We start from the raw sequence: 23,966 nt of genomic DNA, 5'->3' as shown, positions 1-23,966 counted from the left end.
TTGTCTCCATGCTATGACGCTGACTCATATATGTGTGTGGTACATCAGCTATCCAGACCTGACAGAGAGCCGGTGTCACATCCCTGTTATCTACAGCCTCCGACCTGCTTATTTCACACCCTGGAGTCATCACCTGTCCTGACCAACCAACCCTGTTATCTACAGCCTCCGACCAGCTTATTTCCTCTCCTCTCCCCCCCCACCCCCCTAATGCAGTCCACACACACCATACCCTGTACCAGCTGACAACGTTTCAACATTTCAGCCCACACAACACATCATTCAGTAACACCAGCTCATGGTTGCCATTGCAAGTTGAAATATGTCCTGATCAGTCTCAAATAGAAGGGGGTGCATCAGTTGTCATGAAACAGTATATATGGCCATTATGATTGACAGGGAGCCACAGAGGCCTGGCTTAGTCTACCACAAGCCACTTGACCTTGCTGCATCATGGAGCTGTGTCTATTTCAACCTGTCGCAAACTATTATTGGGATGTGTATTACTTCATATTTACTTCCAAGTGTAGTGGCGGTGGGGTAGCCTAGTAGTTTAAGCGCTCGCTCGTGACATCGAGGAACTGGGTTCGATTCCCCTAATGGGTACAATGCGTGAAGCCCAGTGACAATTTTAATGTCACTATTCAAAGCAAAGTCACTTAAAAGGAGCCAACAATTGGTTTTCCCCCCAAAACACATTTTTTCAGGACAATCAAGAGTATCAAGAATATCACATGGTCCATACCTTACCACGTGTCAAATATTTGGCAATGTGCCTGTCAAATGTTTGATAACTTAGCTGTTAAATGCTTGGTAATTTAGCTTTTAAGTGTTTGATAATTTTGCTGTTAAATGCTTGGGAATTTAGCTTTTAAGTGTTTGATAATTTAGTTGTTAAATCCTTGGAAGGTTAGCTTTCAAGTGTTTGATAACTTAGCTGTTAAATGTTTGGTAACTTTCTTGTCAAATGTCAAACTATTTGCACCTATAATTGTAACTTTGTCTGATCATGCATCCGGATGCTTCAGAGCCACAGAGTATCTACCCACATGCTGCCGTTCACTCTGGGTATTGACAGTTTTTAATATTAGGACATTTCCATGACATATTTATTTAATAACTTTTCTGTACTCATTACCTATTCTAACAAACTGCTTTGTAACATTTTGAAACAAATCTGTCAATGACCTAAAATAGCATGCTTGTTTAACCCATAAGATATCTTGTGTTAGGTCCTAACCTGTCTAAATTGTCTTCAATGCTCTTGGCAACAACGTCTACATGAACTATGCACGGTCACATCTTGACTTGAACAACTGGCGACAGGAGAGCTTCACAGATGACCTCTCTTCAAGCTTGTGTAAAGTAAAGGCTGTACAAAGCCATTATTCAGTGAACATGATCTTGAATGAGGCAATGAAACGAGCATTACATTGTCAAACTTTCCTCACAAAACTACATCCATATTTGCTAAGTGGGCAAAAGGCGATATTTCATGTGTGTGCATGTATGTGAGTGTGTGAGTTGGGTTTAAAGCCGCCTTGAACAGTATTCCAGCGCGTCTGTGTGACAGACAAACCTAGAAACATTATCCAAGCTGGATTCGAACCCACAACTCTTAGACGACTGGCCACCCGTGACCCCTTTTATAGGTACATGTAATATTTTCAAAGATACCAGTAATTTGTGATATGGAGTACCAGTAATATTGAAACAGATTACAAAGGATGACATTCTATCAAACTGCTATTTGACGTTCACTGCCTGACAAAGAACAGTTGGAATGTTCCTTTGATTTCATTACAAACTGCAAAAAAACCAGACTATTTCCATAATTAAAACTGACATGGTACGATGAGACTTGATACAAGTGATGGTGTCTCTCGGCTTAATACAGCAATTCAAATTTGTCTCGCTGCCTCATTATCAAAACTTTATACAACACCTCTCCACAGGAGATGTAACCAGTTTTGACATCCCAATAAACTTTCAGTAATCACTGTCATTTTCCTGATTTAACTGCATTTTGTTAGCATCAACGGCCATTATGCAGTCATAAATGACAGTTGAAGCTTGGAATAGAATACAACATGTAATTGTTTAATGTCATGATGCATTGACTGGGTCACAGAGATCACTGGCTTGCTGTAAGTCTTTGTGAGTCAGTGATAACCTAGTCTGATAACATAGCGATATGTACTATTCCACTTTTCATAGGGACATTTCATCTTTCCATGATACACAAAACTCTAATGATATGTCATGTGTAAGTAAACAAACTGACACATCTGTCTCTTCCTATCAAAACTCAAGGAGTTTACCTTGGGGATGGGTTTATCATTTGTCCGAGGAATGGCCTATGGAGACATTTTGTCAGAATAATCTTTTTATCATTTTCATCAATGTCAAGGAGAGGTGTGTGAGTGAGTGAGGTTTTACGCAGCTTTTAGCAATATTCCAGCAATATACTGCGGGGAACACCAGAAATGGGCTTCACACATTGTACCAGAGAGGGGAATCGAACCCAGGTCTTTGGCGTTACAAGTGAACGCTTCAACCACTAGGCTACCCGACCACCCCCAAGGAGAGGTGAGGTGAGGTCTGACATCACATTCAAGATTATTGCACAGATATAGTGACATGTAGGGAAATGTGTGTGTATGTGTGGCTGCTTGTACAAGTACAGACTATAGCAGTCCGCAGTTCAACATTAATACCCTTCACAGTATACAAACTCTGAGCTGACCAGTCCTTGTTTTATCCCTTTTATGTTGAGCGCCAGACAGGGTAACAACAAGTAACATTTTTTATCATCTTGGTGTGACATGGTTGGGAATGGAACCCCAACCTTCGATCTGTGTGACTGCACACGTGTCTAAGCACTGGTTTCTGCTATCTTGCCTGACATGACATTTTTCCTTTGTTTGTTGTTTAATGCCGCACTCAGCAATATTCCAGCTATATGAAGGTAGTCAGTAAATAACTGAGTCTGGACCAGACAATCCAGTGATTGACATCATGGGCATCGATCCACGCAATTGGGATACAATGACATGCATCCACAAAGTCAGTGAGCCTGACCACCCGATCCCGTTAGTTGCCTCTTACGACAAGCAAAGTTGCCTTTTCTGGCAAGTAAGCTATTCTATGCCAGATCTTCACGGACGTGACAGAGAAAGAGGGGTGTTAGAAAGGCACTCCCTTCAGCTGCACAAGGTGTGCGAGCTATTTTCTTGTATCGTCCCCTCAATTACCTCTCCAGTTGGTTTGCCAATCACCTGCTGTAGGTGGGTGTCTCTCAGAAAAACCAGAAAGAGTTGCTGCGATGTCAGTGGAGTCTAAGGTTAACGAAACGCTGGGATCCACATCCCAAAATACGGTATATTTATTTTAATAGTACAATATTCTTTCAATTTGCAGGTGAATCACAACCCTTAATCATTTGTTTTTACGTTTCAGAGATCAAAGATAGGACATTGTAGGGCAGAACCATATAGGCTGGAGGGCACTGTGAATGTCAAGCTATTTATAGCCAACAGGGAAATACTAGAGAATCTGAGTAAACTGGTTGTTGAACAGCCTCTGTTATTATTCACTTGTTTCACATCAATACAATTTGTAATGTAAGGAATCACATGTATCGCGATACAGGGACAGTAAATTGATACATTGTATCGAGGGTTGTATCGGGACATAATACTGTATCGCCGTACTGTTGCACTATTTATGGAGTCGTGTGTAACTTGTCTAGTGGTAGATTGTGAGCCGACATAGCAACCCACTTGCCTACATGGTGGTAAGACTTTGCTGTGTATTATCTTCAGAACTTGAACATATAATCATGTATAGCTTGAACCGTTGTCTACATCAATGAAGGCACTCTCACTAGGATTACGTTAATTAGTCTGCAGTTACCCTGACTGGGTTCACCCTGGGGATTCTGGGTAAGAAAATAGCTCCGCAGCAACTTCGCTTTGATTGTCTAAAGGTGACTAAATGGAGTGGGTGGTCATGCTTGTTTGTTTGTTTGTTTGTTTGTTTGTTGTTTAACAGTTTGTCAGCACTAAACGAGTGCTCGTGGGTTTCACCGAAGTGGTAAACATCCGAGACCTGCATCACTTCGGGCTTTCTTCCCACAATAAGCTGACACACCATGATATAACTGGAATACTGTTAAAAGCGGCGTTAAATCCAACTCCCTCACTCACTCAACTACGGTGATGACCACAGTTACAAAATATCTATGCTAATTTGTAAACAAACCACTTACCCCAAGAACTTGGTGGCAACAGGGCCCATCTCAAGAATCCTTGCAGCGAGACCTTCACCTTCATTGAGCGAAGGTGGGTGCATCAGCTTCTCCTTCTTCAGCAGACGGCAAGTAACCCGGGTTGGCATGGAGGCCTTGCGGGGTGGAATAATTATCCGTACTCCAGAATGACGACATCCTCGCATGGCGCCGCCACGAGCATCCACCATGAAGCTGATCAAGAAACTGGAAACAAACAGAAAGAAATGCAAACATCTTCACACTGACACGAAAACTCTACTGGCATATTTTTCCCTTGCTCCGCATGTCTGATTTGAACAATATCAAAAACATTTATAGTTTATCACATTATACAAATGTGTGCTCACTTGCCACCATGACAGAATAAATATGCTGTTCCACTTCTGATGGGGATACTTTATCTTTCCATGATACACAAAACTGATTTCCATCATATGTGAAGTGCTTATTTAAATAGAATGACATATTTATCATCCCCATCAAAAGTTCAGTGGAATAATATATAAACACTGACTAATGATTAACTTGATAGCAACCCTATCTCACTATCTACTGAAGAAACAAAAAACCTATGGAGACCGAGCAAGTCTAGAATGAATAAATATTCCTGAGTAATTGCAGTTGACTTCTACAAGCATTAGTGGCAATAAAAGCTAAGCAAACATTGATTGCCATTTGGGGTCCCTTATGAAATAGGTCCATACTTCAAGCACATATCAGATTAGAATATTTCCCATAAATCCTTCTAAACAGGGACAGGTGCAGTCTAATGGAGTTGCTGAAGAACACTTGGAGAATGTGCAGACAGGCATGTGCATCAACATTTTCACAAGTGCAGGTCGTGTGTGTCACAACATGGCATTCAGCACCTGTGCAGCAACGCTTAAATATTGTCTCATGTCGTTTTAATCAAGCTTGTCACCTTGTACCTGAAACATGGCTGACAAAACTGCATAACACAACGTAGACAAAATGCATTTGCGTAAGCACATTCATGCCGAGCACATATTTGCACTTTCCTCCTATCTTTGGCTGAGTCAAATTTGTACCTTATTTCTAGAGAGTTCCTACAGTCGGCTGAGTCAAATTTTTACTTTATTAGTAGAGAGTTTCTACAGTTGGCCGAATCAAATTTGTATCTAGAGAAGTTTTACAGTTGGCCAAGTCAACTTTGTACCTTATTTATAGAGAGTGACGCTCAGTCAATCTGAATATATATTCACCATAAATGATTAAATTTAACTGAATTTTCCTGTGACCAAAACAATGTTGAATGTTTCTGAAGCATAAACATGGAACCCTGGAGAAGCCGTGAAACCTGTCGATGGTTTGGATGTTATGCAAATGAAATTCAAAGACTATCACATCTTCCTGCGATTACAGGTCTGACATTTAATTCCCCAAGAGAGAAGGCAATTTCACTACGTCGCATACAAGAGAAAGCTCCATACCAACACAGCCACTCCTCCATCACACACAGAAAACAAACAAACACATTCAGCGCGCTAATTCAATCACTGTGGCTCAAATCCATATATGCACTCCAAAGAACACCATTACTAAAACTCAGACTTCCTAAATTTCAATCCCAGATGGCTGTCCTCACAGAAGAAAAGATAATATGACATTTCTTAAGTGTTGCAACCTTTTCAGCTTCATTCCAGTGGATTTCCCATTTGGTCAAATCCTTACTGGAGACAGTGTTTGCACGGCCATGTCTCCAATGACGGCATTCAGCAGCTAATTATTTCTCGGTAGTTATCGATAATGGAGTCGATCAAATCAATACAGGTTGGGTCATGTTGACATTGTTCTCCCTACACTCACTGCAGACGGAATCGGTCTGAGATAGCTAACGGAATCGGTCTAAGATAGCTAACGGAATCGGTCTGAGATAGCTAACGGAATCGGTCTGAGATAGCTAACGGAATCGGTCTGAGATAGCTAACGGAATCGGTCTGAGATAGCTAACGGAATCGACACACCGGTAAGGAGGTTTCCAGCACAGTAACATAAATTCCACGTCTTGATGAGGAATTCATCAAATTCCTCTTGAGATGTTTATCGACAAATCCACTTCACTGATACGACAAGCAGACATCTCAAACACTTTCGAACACACTTTTCACTGAAAATCCACCTAACTAATACAACATGCAGATGACAAAAGACGAAGATACTGGATACTTTTCACTGAAAATCCATCCTATCAATATCCTAAGCAGAAGACAGCGGTAAATTCAGCCAGCCTTGCATTACACATCACCATAAAGTCATGCAACATGACTAAAGTCTCTCTCTGTTTACCTTTTGAACATTGCATTAGCATTCAGACTCTTCCCTTGAATGTAACACTTGCCCTAATGTTTATACTGACAAGACATCCCTCCATGAGGTTAAAACCTGCCCTCACACACATATTGATAAAGTATCCATGTTTCCACACACGCTGTGATCAAACAACGTTATGTATGATTACACTCTGATGGCAGAATCAGATGTGATGTAATTCCTTGCATCACTTCACGTAACAAGTCCAATGAATCTGTCGTCTGCTTCCAACAGCCAGGGCATGCATGATCAGGCATTTGTCGTCTGCTTCTGACATCTGGGGCATGCATTATCAGACACATTGGCAACAGGAATTTAAGCAATAATTCCTCTATCCAACAAGCATTTTAAGTATTTTCAAATGATTTGAATTGGGAAATGAATGGCACACATATAAAATAACAAGGGTTGCCCCGTAGAGAAAACCATTACAAGAATGCATGGCCAAACAATGGCATCTGAACACAGTAGATCTAATCCTAGGTATATGCATGTCTACATCTCACATGCACTCTCCACAACAACATCGCAGTGGAGGACAGCGTCAACCATGGACCATAAATACCTCTCTTCAATTATCATGTTGCAGTCTGATGGAAGAATCGATGGTGCAAGATGGTAGACCCTCCAAACCCTGAACAACCAGGTTTTCTATGGTGGAGCTCTTCACTTCTGCTGGAAACCCAGTCTCCCCACTAGACTTATCACCTCTACAGTAGGACAGCACTGACACGGCTCCAAACAAGCTAGACTGACCACCTGACAGCTGCCTTCTGGACTGGGGAGAAGAGTAGCCAGACCATCTGTAGCTGCTGCCTGTCTTTCTACAGCTCCCGGACTGAAGATGGCTGAGCAGCACTGTGACTAAGACAGACTTCTCAGGTTGGTGCAAATTCAGCCAGTGAACATGTGCGGCACAGGAATGTAATCAATGCTTGCAGTGATAGGAATCCCTCACTCTGACATTATTACCTGGTCACCCCTATTTTGGATCAGTCCATTACTTTTTACATCCCCCCACCTTCTTCCTAGAGTGGCCTGTCTGCCTTTACAAGAACAATGCAGATTGTTTTGTTTACCTATTGTAAGTCAACACAACTAGGCCTGGATTAAGGTAGACATAAGTCACTATGAAAACAACTGTATCCACTTAAGGCACCCTAGGGACATATTTTTACAAAGTTTTCTTATCTAGAACCAATTATGACAGGCATGGGGATAAGCAATATAATATTGTTGTAAGCATATTTATATTGTTGTAAGCATAATTATATTGTTGTAAGAATTAGAATATCTCTAAGACAACATTTTGGCTTCAAAACTTCAAAATTATCATAACTTTCCATGAACAAATGTACCTGTATCTCATTCTTTCAGATGATATAAAATGCTCAGGAACAATTGATACTGTTTATTCAAAAACAAAATTTATTTGCATAAAATATTGCTATTAGTCCAGTTGAGCTTTGCTAAGAGGAAAGCTAGGTTAAAAAATTTTCCCTTCATACTTTTCCAGCCACAGACATGAGCTGCTACCCCCTTACTATGGCTGCACCCGCCCCCCTCTGAGACAGGCATTCATCAGCCTACATCAGTACCTGCCAATTTGCCCCGTTACAGCGCTACCCACTGATTACAGCAGGCCGCACTTACATCAGGACCACTACAGAGCCTGGAAACCAGGCACATAAACATGTTTAACAATATAGCTCAATGACAACTAGCTATGTCGCAGCATAGATTTAACACCTCCCACCTCTAGTCTCAATACCACATCCCACCTAGACTACTCCATCCCCTCGGCCTCCCACCTAGTCTCCCCCACCCCTAACAAATATATAAATAAACATTTAAAAAAAATAGAACATAAAAATAGAGAGAAATTATCTCAAAAACACTTATCCCCCTCCCTCCCCATCCCAACCTGTCTGTCATCACAACATGTCTCATAAGATTGGGCGCCAACATACATCACTTAAACACAACTCACCAACTCCCAAATTCACTCGTAAAACCTACCCCCCCGACCCGGTTCCCCCCAATAAAAACAAAACAACAACAACACCCCCATAGGTTCACACCTCCCATACCCCGGGGCTACACAAACTGACCCTGCAACCTTTCACTACGATCTGCAGGTCCTGAGGCCATCAGTCTGTGAATAAAGCACACTTGTGTGGCAGTTATGGTCTATATTTCCCCAGAAGATGAGTCATATATTCAACACTAAATCCTATCACATACATGGCATAACTGCTTTTCCAATTGCTGAAACTAGGGGGTTGAGGGAATCGAGTTTATCAGAATTCAAGTCTAACTGCATGATACCTGCAATGGCTTGAAAGTCAATGCAACAAACAAGCATTGTCCTGCTGAGCAGACTGCTACCCATGACTCACGGTAATTCAATTTTTAAATACATAATTTGAAATCAAAGCATTTCAGGAGGTGTAGCAACATGTACATATCTCGACCGTCACAAACTCTGCACACTGCTTAGAGGGAGGAGCTGTATAATTTCCACAGTCAGCAATCCCTGGTTGTGTCCTCTGCACGAGTAGGTCTCATCTTGATCAGAAAGACTTCTAAAGCACATTAAACTTTCACTATCTTTTGTCGTAAAATGTGTCAAGGTTCCTGAATGTCCTTCAGCCTCTATATAATGTGTGTTCTTCTGAAGCTATAACAGACTTAAGATAAGAAGGCTTGCAAGGCACACAACATTAATGGAGTATTATGTAATTAAGATTTTGCCGATGTGTACAAAATTTCAGAGCATATTTTTCAGTAGACACACATTCTGAAGCAATACACAGGTCCTGTCTGTTTGTAATGCTTCGAGTCTGTGGTTACAAATAATTAACTGTGCCGACACCAAGATTCCAGCCAACAGGCTCCTCATTAAACAGTAAGCAGAGCATGACGGGCTGTGTCCATCAAAACCAACACTGTTATCAATCACGTCCATCATCAATGTCACCAATACCAGTATCAATATAACATCCGTATCAATCACGCCATTACCAATCTCAGCAGTAAGTTACCTACACCATTCATGGTCACCATCTAGTTCACAGTAATCAGTATCGCCTCCATTACCTTGTGTGTAATCCTGCAACCCCCATACTAGTGGTACTCCTCCGCCTGTACCAACAGTCTTCTCACGAGCGCTTACTTGCTGGATTTCCTAAATTCAAGGTTACGAGCATGCAGTTACGTTCCCCTGACCTCTGACCCAGGACAGGTTGACAAATTGCCTAAGCCGGCTCAACTTTAGTTATCAGGTTGGTCTGAGTCCGACATCAAGTGTGCAGTTGTTGGTTGTACTGGTTGATCTCATTACTGAAGGCAATCTAGACCAGTCCATTATCAGCTCAGGGGAGGAAGTGCTCTTGCATAGCAGGTGAGAGACAAATTAATATCTATCAATAATATATGGCATATTGTATCTGTGCACAAATATTTTTGTTGCAAATTCATTTTTCTGATGTTTTTGTTACTATTAGTACAGCACAAAAGTAGGAACTTCCTGTAAGCCTAAAGAAAGGATTAACCTTAGCTGGTAAACTTATGCATCAACACTTAGCAACAAGGCTTGCGTTTAGAAGAATTTCAATCTTTTTTTTCCCTTGTCAAAAATGTGTTTAGTTTGCTCGTAATTCTACTGTAAACGCAAAATGGTCTTCAGCTGTATTTGGTTTATTATTAAAAAAACAAAATATACTTTTCATCGTAACATTTAAATAAATTTAAGCCAAAAAGCCCTTATCTTACAATTAATATCTAACTCACAAAGAACACATTGTTGTCTCCATTCTACATTCAGAAACTATTTATTAATGCTCCTGTCCTACCACCTAGTATTAACTGACAAGCTGTTTCTCAGACTGTCGGAATGACAGAATGACATAATACAGACGATAATCGATTTCGGAAATTACTGCGCACTTCCTCCAACAGGGATCTTTTCTGGATTGGTGGCAGGGGGAGGACGGTTTCCAGGAATCATTGCCACATTGATCCTGACCCCGGTCCCATCCATCACGGACAACATCCTCATCACAGACAACATCCCCTACGGGGGACCTTGGAGCACGCCATCTTAGAGCTTCAGTCCTTTATATAAATAAACACACTTCCTCTTTGGGAACTGGTGGCCATAGCTTGGAAATTCTATACTATTCAGGTATTTGACCTTGTTACTTTGAGGAGGGGAACTAAATGTGTCCTCACTGCCTGTCAGAATTAATTACATCAGCTCTTCGTTTATTCTTTGAAATCCTTGATTCCTCTTGAAACACTGGGCAGGTTGTTCAGGGATTACACTCTCCACGAGTCAAGTGGCTCATCAAGGCAGTTTGTCTGTTTTTGTATGGTTGTATTTTAACACTGCACTCAGCAATATTCCAGCTATATGATACAGTCTGTAAATAATCAAGTCTGAGCCGGATAATCCATTGATTGACATCATGCGGGTACAATGACACCCACTACATTTGGTCGCCACTGACAACCATCATGGAACTGCTTCTGTGGCCTAGTGGCAGAGTGTCTGCCCGGAGAGCAAAAGGTCCAGGGTTCAATCCCGGCCGCATCATACCAAAAGACGTTAAAAGATGGTACTTCTTGTTACCCTGCCTGGTACTCAGGATCAAGGGGCTGAAACAAGGACTGGTCAGCACGGAGTCAGTATACTGTGTCTGAGTGGGGTTGTTCATGTGAAACTGGTCAGCTCGGAGTCAGTATACTGTGTCTGAGTGGGGTATTCATGTTAAACTGGTTTCTCAGTGGACTAGGACTATAAAATCAGCATTAGTCCGAACTTGTACAAGCAGACATACATGCACGTCGCTATACAAGCGCAGTGTTAAACCCCATTCCACCTTACACCCAGCATAGGTTGCTGAGGGCCTTTTTAACCCGGAATCCCCACAAGGTTGTCTAGTGTTAAAAGGAGAACTACCTTGCTGAGGAACTGACCATTAAATGTTCATAGGAGGTCTGGGATTTGGTAAAAGATGGAATATATACTTTGGTGCCTGCTTCAAGACATACCGTACATTTCTCTGAAAGGTGGAGCCCAACAATTCTATCTTTTAAACACAATATCCTTTCAGCTCATGTAGCATTTCCAGCGACGTATTGCTCAATAGTGGCTTTCCAAGACAATACACAATAGATGCCTACATATCAATAACAGAACTTAATATGTTAAACCATCATTGTTGAATAACCATAAATCTGACTACGAATGTGATTATATCAATTCTTATCAAGCTAAAATATAAAAAACTCAGTAATGATGTAATGGGCAATTAAAACGCAATCTGTGCAAATCGTAATCCCTACACGAGCCACAGCTATTCATATTTCCACACGTCTCCTGTCACTGTGCTATATTTATCCAGGGCTGAGGGAAACGGGTGTTGGCAAACACACTTCCTCTCAACCTGATTCACTTCACGCTTGTTAAGTATACGGCTAAAGATATTTTCCCCTGATCCTATTAAGATCATAATGGTTCTATTCTTATACTTTCAACACCTACCCTTTGTATCGTGTCTCCAAATAATTGTATCATGGCCTCAGTATGGGTTTCTTACAGCTTGTGATGCATTTCTTCACATACATTTTTGCCACTTATAATCTGCTAACACCTTACTGTGAAGCTTCATTTTCATTTACTGAAGATATCAAGTGTTTGAATAAAAGGCAGCCCATGTTTTATGGGTTTTATGTACCAGTATTTAGTTTTTTTCTTTTCAAATATATAGGTAAACTGTAAAACATGCAGGAGTGAACACTTACAAATAGAAACAGCAACTATCTGACTGCAGTACAGATTGAAGGATCAAAATAATCATTATGACATTCAATTATTTTCCCAAGACCAACCCAACACCAACTACACATGTCATAAAAAAAAGAAACTTTCAAATCTAATACTTTCCTTGAAAGTGTGATCTAATTTTCCCAGTACATTATAACATAATAGTGAGTGAGTGAGTGAGTGAGTGAGTGAGTGCTGCTAAATACCGCATCAACAATATTACAACTTTTCTCAGGGAGTATAACAGTGCAACTGTAGAGCCATGTTCACCTGGAGGAACACTAGCCAGGACTCTCCTCTGCCTACCGTCTGACCTACAGACTCAATAGTCTTAACACTATCGCTACTTTCTATGGAATGTCTGGCATTTTGATGGGGGCACTGAAATTCTAGTACTAGAACTAATAACCTTGAAAATAGCTATGAAATACAGACATTGGTGGCGTTCTTGATTCTCATGTCTGCCCATATTCAAAAGAGTCTGTCCAAAATGAAGATCCATATTCTTGAATATATCCTTAATATTCCACCTAACTCCTAAAGCGGTTTTGGTGCTAACTCCGTGTAACTGGTCTGTCTTGGCAAGATGGTACCTGTCTGGTTGGATAGCTGTCACCTGTCTTACGTGGTGATTAATGGCAGTACCGAAAAGTAATTTACACTATGGTACAAAATTAACTTCCTGTACGAAAACGACCTGATTGTTTCTGGTAACTATCACTTTATTCATTAATGGAATCTGGGCTTGGCGCCAAAGTCCTGTTGGATACAGTTTGGCTGTAATGTTGCCACATTCATCAATGTTAGAGGTTTATATCATACAGGCGTGTAAGTCATCTTATAAAGTAGTGGGTGAGTGAGTGAGGGTAGTTTCACCCCGCTCTTAGCATAATTCCAGCAATATCACGACAGCTGACATCACGAACGGGCTTCACACTTTGAGCCTATGAAGGGAATCAAATCCATGCCGTTGCCATGACGAGCAAACGCTTTAACCACTGGGCTACCCCTCCGCCTCTATACAAGTGGTTGATAGTATGAACAACAATTCACTCTGTACATGAGACACAATAACAAAGTCACAGTAGGATGGTCTCCATGGTGATATGCCTTCACCTCCAGCCTTCTATATTACAGACAGCCTTTATGGTAATCCACAATTTCCTTGATTGGAAAGTTCATATTTTATCCCTTCATCTGCAACCATGCCAACCCCAAGCTGAAGCTACAGAACACTGCCTCCATATGTGTACCACCAGACTCACCCAGAGCTCACACGGCCGGTATGCTACATATTAATCCACTCCAGCCAAGTTCCATAACAAAGAGGAGAAAACTTTCCTAATTTCTCATTATAGACTTGAGATAAGAGACTGATGTAAACTATTGACGGCAACGAGTATTTTAGATCTGTTGCCAAATTTTCCTTGGAATTTGTCCAAATACCTGCAAGACATGGGTCAGGACGTGCCAAATACACACACCGGGCTCCACCTGCAGTTTAGGCATCTAACCTCATCCAGCACGTCGTCACATGATGTTGGTGGTTCATGTAAACATCTTCCCAATATTTCAGTGTAGATGTGTCTTTGTGTTGCATCATGGGATTTTATTATCTTCACTCAAGGAATTGGAGTGAGTTTGGTTAACACTGCTTTGAACAGTATTGCAGTTATATCACTGCGTGTCAGCTTAATATGGGAAGATACCCTGACGTGATGCAGGCGTTGACAACTTTGGTGAAACCCGCAACAAACCTAGAAATATAATCGGGGTGAATCGGGATTCAAACCCACAATAATATCAGCATTAGACATTGGCAGTACTCCTATAGTCCTAGTCAAACTGCCCGTCAGTAAAGTTTCCTTAGGACTAGTAGAAATTTGCCCTTTTAAAGGGCTTTGCTATATGTTATCACTATGAGGACTAGTGGACTAAAACTGTTAGTTTCTGTCGCTGTAATAGGTTTCTGGTGTCCCCAAGGGGCACAACTGTGATCAGTAAGTTGCAGTGTCTTAGATGCCTGGGCCACCCCTGTCTCCAGTATAACCCACAAAACCAACAGCGCTGACATATTGTCATGATCACAGATAACGGATTTGAACCAAAGATTATGGGTTTACAGACAGCCTTTATGGTATAGTTACGCCAAAGGGACACAACTGTGGACAGCAAATTACAGAGCCTTTTATGACTAGGCCACCCTTGCCTCAAGGAGTTTGAAGACCGGTTCTTTTTTTCCAAATTGTTATAACTGAGAGAAATGCTGATTCCAATGTCAACTTGATCTCAACCCGATCCCAAATTTGAAATACATGTATTCAGGTACACCATCTACTCTCCGATGCTTTTAAAAAAACCCAACTAAAACATTCCCCTTGCTAATGGAAACGATACGCATTCTAATGATATACGAAACAGGTGTGGATAACATGCAGAGCCAAGGACACGTAAGACAAGGCCACAACACACTTTTACCATACGATATCTAAACAACAGGGTGAACATGAAGCCTAAATCAAACTGTGGTTTACTCTGCTTTGCTATAATGGTGATATATCGAAAATAAGACCATTTTCCCAATGTAACAATCTGCATCAAACTGCTGTAGACATATCCAACATACAACCCTTGTACAAGACTAAAATTGAATAGGAAATTGAACCAGGGCAAGTTAGCACACTACCTACAGGGCTACCTTCTACTTCCTGTTCTATTTTCTAACAATGGACAGTGATACACACAGGCTGTGGTGTTACATCTTTCAATTAAAGAAGTACTCAAAGAGGTCACAGGTTAAATACATGTATAATCACACATACTCCAGGGATCTCCGACATGATATACATGTATATACACACATAATCCAGGGATCTCCGACATGATATACATGTATATACACACATACTCCAGGGATCTGTGACATGATATACATGTATATACAAACATACTCCAGGGATCTCCGACATGATATACATGTATATACACACATACTCCAGGGATCTCCGACATGATATACATGTATATACACACATAATCCAGGGATCTCCGACATGATATACATGTATATACACACATAATCCAGGGATCTCCGACATGATATACATGTATATACACACATAATCCAGGGATCTCCAACATGATATACATATATATACACACATACTCCAGGGATCTCCGACATGATATACATGTATATACACACATACTCCAGGGATCTCTGACATGATATACATATATACACACATACTCCAGGGATCTCCGACATGATATACATGTATATACACATACTCCAGGGATCTCTGACATGATATACATATATACACACATACTCCAGGGATCTCCGACATGATATACATGTATATACACACATAATCCAGGGATCTCCAACATGATATACATATATATACACACATACTCCAGGGATCTCCGACATGATATACATGTATATACACACATAATCCAGGGATCTCCAACATGATATACATATATATACACACATACTCCAGGGATCTCCGACATGATATACATGTATATACACACATACTCCAGGGATCTCTGACATGATATACATATATACACACATACTCCAGGGATCTCCGACATGATATACATGTATATACACACATAATCCAGGGATCTCCGACATGATATACATGTATATACACACATAATCCAGGGATCTCCGACATAATATACATGTATATACACACATACTCCAGGGATCTCCGACATGATATACATATATATACACACATACTCCAGGGATCTCCGACATGATATACATGTATATACACACATACTCCAGGGATCTCCGACATAATATACATGTATATACACACATACTCCAGGGATCTCCGACATGATATACATGTATATACACACATACTCCAGGGATCTCCGACATGATATACATATATACACACATACTCCAGGGATCTCCGACATGATATACATGTATACACACATAATCCAGGGATCTCCGACATGATATACATGTATATACACATACTCCAGGGATCTCCGACATAATATACATGTATACACACATACTCCAGGGATCTCCGACATGATATACATGTATACACACATAATCCAGGGATCTCCGACATGATATACATGTATATACACACATACTCCAGGGATCTCCGACATGATATACATGTATATTTACACATACTCCAGGGATCTCTGACATGATATACATGTATATACACACATAATCCAGGGATCTCCGACATGATATACATGTATATACACACATAATCCAGGGATCTGTGACATGATATACATGTATATACAAACATACTCCAGGGATCTCTGACATGATATACATGTATATACACACATACTCCAGGGATCTCCGACATGATATACATGTATATACACACATAATCCAGGGATCTGTGACATGATATACATGTATATACAAACATACTCCAGGGATCTCTGACATGATATACATGTATATACACACATACTCCAGGGATCTGTGACATGATATACATGTATATACAAACATACTCCAGGGATCTCTGACATGATATACATGTATATACACACATAATCCAGGGATCTCCAACATGATATACATGTATATACACACATACTCCAGGGATCTCTGACATGATATACATATATACACACATACTCCAGGGATCTCCGACATGATATACATGTATATACAAACATACTCCAGGGATCTCCGACATGATATACATGTATATACACACATAATCCAGGGATCTCCGACATGATATACATGTATATACACACATACTCCAGGGATCTCCGACATGATATACATGTATATACACACATACTCCAGGGATCTCTGACATGATATACATATATATACACACATACTCCAGGGATCTGTGACATGATATACATGTATATACACACATACTCCAGGGATCTCCGACATGATATACATGTATATACACACATAATCCAGGGATCTCCGACATGATATACATGTATACACACATAATCCAGGGATCTCCGACATCATATACATGTATATACACATACTCCAGGGATCTCCGACATAATATACATGTATACACACATACTCCAGGGATCTCCGACATGATATACATGTATAAACAATCAACACACAGGCAACACAGATTATATGAATAGCACAACAGACATGTTTTTGAGAGCAGGAGCCACAATATATACACTTTGATACATACACAAACCTCTTTATTAATACCTTATTCAGTATTTGCATGAAAGTGGGGTTGATTTCATGCCCACAAGTCTTAATTTCTCACCTTTGCCGTATGCAATATGTCCTTCAGCTAAGATTAATATAAGCCCCTTTTTTCAATTTCAAAAATACATAAACTAGAATATCCATATGCATAAACACAAAGGCATGCTATATAAATATGTGCATTAAAATTCTACTTCTATCTGTTTAAAGGAGACACCATGTCCTGTACAAATACTTACACACAAACCAAGCAACAGTCATAATATGCTACAAAAACTCAAAACAAAACTTCAATTGTGAAAAATGCTCTTGAAAGCTTAAAGCTTGGAATGGAAATTTATCAAGATGCAGATCTAATGCGAATCTAATGTCGCCATAACCTACATTTCACCGAACCATATTCTCAACTGATCATAAAAAAAAATGAATTATTGAAGTGAACTTTACAATATAAAAAAAACATAAAGCTGTTAAACAAAATTGAATCTAAAGCAACTATAGAACTTTGACATATGAGAGATATGACGTATTCAAAATGTTGTGGCATATTATACAACGGTTGTGTAAACGTCCCTGATACAGTTCACGCACAGCAATCTCAGTACACACACAACACACACAACACAACACAACAGAAAGCTAGGGATCTAGAGATGGGTGTTACACCACACTATCAACTTTACCTCTTCCATTTCAGTTTGCTATTGGAGAAGGAAACAGGAGGATGGTGAGCTACATACTTTAATAAAGCAGGACTTTCAATTAACAGATTATTGTGGAAAAAAATCTTCTCAAACCATGCTTCATAAACACATCTGCATGAAGGTAAGGCGGCTCTTGGAGACCAAAAAATGGGTAATTCCTGATAAAAATGGTACATTTTTTCCATTCTAATGATTAAACATTACGTAATATTCCCTGATCACATATCCCATACCTCTTCAGTATTATTGATATGAGGAATATACAACTTCAATCCACCTGCTAACTGATTCATATCATGGACATGTATTTATCAAACTTATTCAATTATTTGCCAGTAAAATATTTCAGTAATATCAAAATATGACTTATTGAACATTTTACATAAGAGTTGTATTCAAGCATGTATAACTGAGAAAAAATCTTAAGGAGCTATTTCTGCGCTTCTGCTATCAAGTCTCCAAGAGTTGTCTCCCTTGTCTGTAGTAAGTCTGATAAGGCTTCAAGATCACCAAACAATGTTATCTCGTTCCGGGTCTCATATTAGTACTCTGTAGCCTATTTGTAGTCCAACAAAGTCACACAAATGCTCTACTTACACAAAAAAGAATCAATGATGTTTCTTATTGTTAAATCAAGATTGAATTTTTTTAAATATTCCAAATGAATTTTGTCTTTTTTTTGGTTCTTGTTTGTGAATATATCCTATACCAATGCTACTCAACATTGACAGGGACATTTATGTAGGTTCTAGATTTACAGAAACATCTCTATGAAATGTTGAGCGGTATATTTCCCCCCTACCAATGGTTAAATACTATAATGATACATGAAGTTGATATCAACTCATCATTATTAATGATATGAGGAAATTATATCTTATCTCATCCCAGACTTTTATCCCCAACAACTTAGAGATATAACATACAATAACCATTCTGAATTATTCTTGCATTAATTTATTAAAGAGGCAGAAAACAAAAGTATATCATCCCAATAACTTAAATCATGCTCTTAATGCAGTTGTTTGTTTAGCGTTTATGTTATTGATCAGCATACACTTGTTTACTTACCCAGAATAAACAGGTGCCCTATCCACTGGAACGTTGTCTGGATCGAAACTGGTGCTGAACGATGAGCCGCTGTATGAGCTGTATCGAGCTGCCTCCCCCTGGGGAGCTGTGCCCGTCTGGTAGCGGTTGTCAGGGCGCGTGGCATAGGCAGGGGCGTAAGCAGAGCTTGTGATCTGTGCCTCCATATAATCCTGTTGGCAGAGAAATCGGTTAGTATATTTTCGGGCGGCCATTTTGAAACTATGAAATGGTAATTTTTTTTGTTAACTTTCATATACTGAACACAAACAATTTTGCTGAAAAAAATTAGTAAGTTGATTAACAGTCATTTTAGAATTATTTATGAGTGCACATGAGAACCATTTGAAAAAATAAAATTAAAAACAACAGATAATATGAATAAAATACAACATATGCAAAAATATGTGCACCTGAAAAAAAGGTCTATTGATACTGTTAAAACAGGACTAGGGTCTGAGAACCATGCAGCTACATGCAAACACCAGTGGAAAACAGAAACATTTCAAACATGAAACTAGTTAGACATCCGATTCAGCATCCACTGAACCTATTCAAAGTAAGTCAGTAAGTCTGTCAGTAAGAGTCCCCTGATACGGTTGTGAATGAAATCTTAAATAGCAATATCGCCAACATCGCAAACGCGGAAGATATCATAAAACACTGCCTTATCATATATATTTTCCCAATACATTTTTTCTATCTGTTATTCAGAATGGGAAATGTTTTTGTGTAAGAGTGATATTGGATATGTGCCTCCACAATGACGTAAATGAGTCACTTCTTGTGACACTCGAGCTGAGCTCTGTTGAACCACACGTTGTTACAAGCATTTGGAAAACACAGCTAATTCAAACGATATTAAGTATCTCATCCAAAACGTGACTAAACCAAGATTATACAGCCAGGTTTTAGTTTTTACATTGTAAAATGATCTGTTATATGAACCATTTGACCAACAAGCGTATTGTGAAGAACACAAAAGTTGAGACTGAGAAACTATTTGTGAAAATGTAGCACTGAAATTCAGGTAAATGCTGACAATAATATATTGTTATGTCAGCACTTTTAAACTTTAAACTAAATTCTAGTTTTTATATATGCATGGAACTGTGCAACTACTTTTCTTAACACTGACACAAAGTTTGGACCACTGTCATTCTGCCACAGGCTGATAGAGGATGTCAGCTGGTATGATGTTGTAAATCACTATCAGCTCGAGCTGTAGTGCAGGGACACTGATGTAGAAAATCTAATAAAAGTCCATTTGACAAAGATCCAGCTTCATATATCAATATTAATTCCCATTTTACAACATTTTGCTTACGGCAAAGCCAAATAGGACAAGTGCTGCCATGTTTGTTAACCTGTGACCAGAGGGAATGTCACTGTACGTTAGAAAGTGACGAAAATTTGCAAATGCACATATTTTTATTCATTTGCTCAAAATGTAGCACACTAATATAGAATTATGATGTTTTCTTATAGATGAATGTTTTATCCATGAACGGCCCATAAAAAATATTTTTAAGTTGGAAGCTATAAATCATACCATTATAAACACATTTATAGTTCCCAATCAATCCCAATCAATCACTGAAGTCTTACACAAAGGGTCAGGATATAAATATCATTTTTATGTCTTAATATGAAGTTTCAAAAACAACTCTACTGATTATCCTACAATCCATTCACCAATATTAGTTATGTCATGGTCATACATTGTATATCACTGATGTCGTCATGTACACTTTGAAAGTTTACCTCTTTGTGAGACACAGAGTCATCGGGGTATTGTTTGAAACTTTCGTTAAGACTGCTTGTACCAGAAATATCGCCTTGGTAAACGACGTCGATGTATTTAGGTGAGGCAGGGGAGAGCGCCTCCACCGAGTACGCCGAATCACGATAGATTGGCGCAGCCTCTTTTCCAAGTTTAATGGACTCACGGGCATATAAATCCTCGCTGAACATTAAATCTTGTTTCTAGTGCAGGAAAAAACAAAAATTGTTAGACACAAAAACAAACAAAAAACATGAAAAGCAGGGTCTACCACTAATAAAAACCTTCAGCTCAGGTAAGTAATTTTGCACTGAATAAAATGGTAATAAATCTTTCACACTGAAAAAAGTTGTAATAATTCCAAAATTTAAACAAGGATATAGGTGTAAAATTAATGTTTTGTTCTTCTTTTTTCTTTCCTTTCTTTGGAAATATGGAATATAATGACATCTGAGAGATGTATCAATCTTCTCCATGTTGAGAGTTGAAAAAGTATATTAAACTTCATCTTGATCAAAACTCACAACTTGGCATCATATACTAAACATGTAAATATTTTACGTTAAAAACCGAAAACTCTTTTCACTGGAGGTTTTTGTTAATAATCATGCAAAAAAAAGGCACAACATGAATGTAACATTCACAATTTCATCCTAAGAGCTGTCCAAATTGCAACCTGTCAGTAAAATGTGACGAGGCTCAATCTGATCATGGTCCAACGTCCCATCATGGTCCAACGTCCCATCATGGTCCATCGTCCCATCATGGTCCAACGTCCCATCATGGTCCATCGTCCCATCATGGTCCAACGTCCCATCATGGTCCATCGTCCCATCATGGTCCAACGTCCCATCATGGTCCATCGTCCCATCATGGTCCATCGTCCCATCATGGTCCAATGTCCCATCATGGTCCATCGTCCCATCATGGTCCATCGTCCCATCATGGTCCATCGTCCCATCATGGTCCAACGTCCAATCATGGTCCATCATCCCATGATGAGGAAGAAGTGTAAACAAAACTAAACTAATAAATCTGGAAAAAACAGGGTCTCATGTTTCCTTCACGGAACTAATTTTGCCATATTGGTTGCCTTCCAAACAAATTGCAATAATTTCCACTTTTCTGAATTTGAACGTGGAAAGTCAAAATTCACATTCATACGTTTGAATCAAATATTTTTGAAAATATTGTTTGATGATGAAAGAGATAATTGACACATGTCACTTTCTTTCTTTCCAAAATATCAGAAAAAAATAAACATTTTCAACAAGGAATATGTTTTCTATCTACATCTACAGGGGTTTGAAGGGTTAAGTCAACAACATCAAAACATACCTCATGCAACAACATAGAAATTCAACCTTTCAGAAAACAATACCATTCCACCGTGTGCCCGCAGTGAGTTACAACATATACTGGGACATATCAACATAACCACAAAGGTTGTCAAGCTACGAACCCCAATATCCAGGGTCTACAAGACTACTTCTGAATGAAAGATGGCACTTTGAAAAGTCTAGGTCAAGGTGAAGGTCATTCTGAATGGCGTGGGTGCAGACACTTACTGCTGCCCATGCAAAACCCAAACTGATGGCAATGTCCTTTGGCACCATTCCATAGCTATTACCTTCTTCAAGGCCAGTTCGTCAGCCATGTATTTCAAATCGTCATCATACTCTAGTTCGCCCGTGCTATCCCCCATTGAGCGAAACTGAGGTTCGTAATTGAGGGAGTCACGGCCAAGGGTGGAATCTCTACCGAGAGTGGAGTCTCGGCCAAGGGTTGAAATGGAGTAATCGCCAAAAACACTGTCCATTCGCGATTTGCTATCCTGGTGTGACGTAAACAAAAAAACACAAAAATAAGCACATCCATGCACAGGGTCACTGCCACACGTCCAGAAACAGTTCAACAGTGTCAGGGCTTTACTACAGTTTTAGATTCATTTTCATTTATTCCAGAAAGAACTTCTTACAGACAAATGCTGTTATAATATTGTTGTAATCCCAGAACAATCTACTTATAAACAAACATGTACAAAATATTGGAATCATATTTATATACTTGTTCTGCATCCTTTCAAATTAACACTTTTTCCTGGACCTGGGCAGTGTTGTAAGAATACAACAAAAAAAAAAAGTAAAATATTTATAGCATCAGATCAGAAACAAAACTTTCACACAAAAAAAATACTTCCAAATACATATGTATCTTACGATATGACAGATATTCCAGGGATGAAACAATGATCACGGCAGTTTGGTGCCATGAAATCCACTTGAACAGTACTTGGCGCTGTTCCACAAAGCGATCTTAGCCCGAAGACGGTCATAATTCCAAGTCTTCGACACTGACTAACGAATGTCATATTGCTGAGACCACTTTGTACAACAGGGCCACAGAATTTACAAAACTTTTTCCAATTGTTACAGTGACAATACTGAACATTTTTGCAACAACACTGAACTGAAACAGACCATAAAGCTTTATACAATTTGCCATTTGAGGGCTTAAAATGAAACTTGAATCAAAATTTGTGTTTCGTGTATTCATTAAGGTATAACATAGACACTGAATTTAACAAAAGAATTTCCAGATAAATTCATAGATAAAAATATTATCAGTTCAGTTTTTTTGGTCAATATTGATAAACAGTAAATCAATTATACATTGTTTTTTATTCTTCCACCATGGAATACCTGTTTAAAAGA

General features: G+C 39.3%; 1 protein-coding gene across 50 annotated transcripts in view; it reads right to left on the bottom strand.

The window, feature by feature from the left end:
* Positions 1–23,966, bottom strand: part of LOC124137436 (titin-like) — a 228,112-nt gene that overhangs the window by 85,242 nt on the left and 118,904 nt on the right. For 45 of the 50 annotated variants that reach the window (XM_048390069.1, XM_048390071.1, XM_048390070.1 and 42 more), the window contains 5 exons: positions 22,883–23,086; positions 21,234–21,455; positions 19,452–19,642; positions 18,360–18,377; positions 4,271–4,495 (listed from right to left, as the gene is read on the bottom strand). In XM_048390069.1, the coding sequence (XP_048246026.1) occupies positions 4,271–4,495; positions 18,360–18,377; positions 19,452–19,642; positions 21,234–21,455; positions 22,883–23,086 (860 nt within the window). The remainder of the gene's footprint in view (positions 1–4,270; positions 4,496–18,359; positions 18,378–19,451; positions 19,643–21,233; positions 21,456–22,882; positions 23,087–23,966) is intronic. The other 5 variants (XM_048390029.1, XM_048390044.1, XM_048390046.1 and 2 more) reach the window with 3 other exon arrangements.

Source organism: Haliotis rufescens, unplaced genomic scaffold (assembly GCF_023055435.1).
Source record: "Haliotis rufescens isolate VD_foot unplaced genomic scaffold, xgHalRufe1.0.p SCAF_80, whole genome shotgun sequence".
NCBI lineage: Eukaryota > Metazoa > Mollusca > Gastropoda > Lepetellida > Haliotidae > Haliotis > Haliotis rufescens.
The sequence above is the reverse complement of the archived record's forward strand: the minus strand, read 5'-3'. Positions and strand labels throughout refer to the sequence as shown.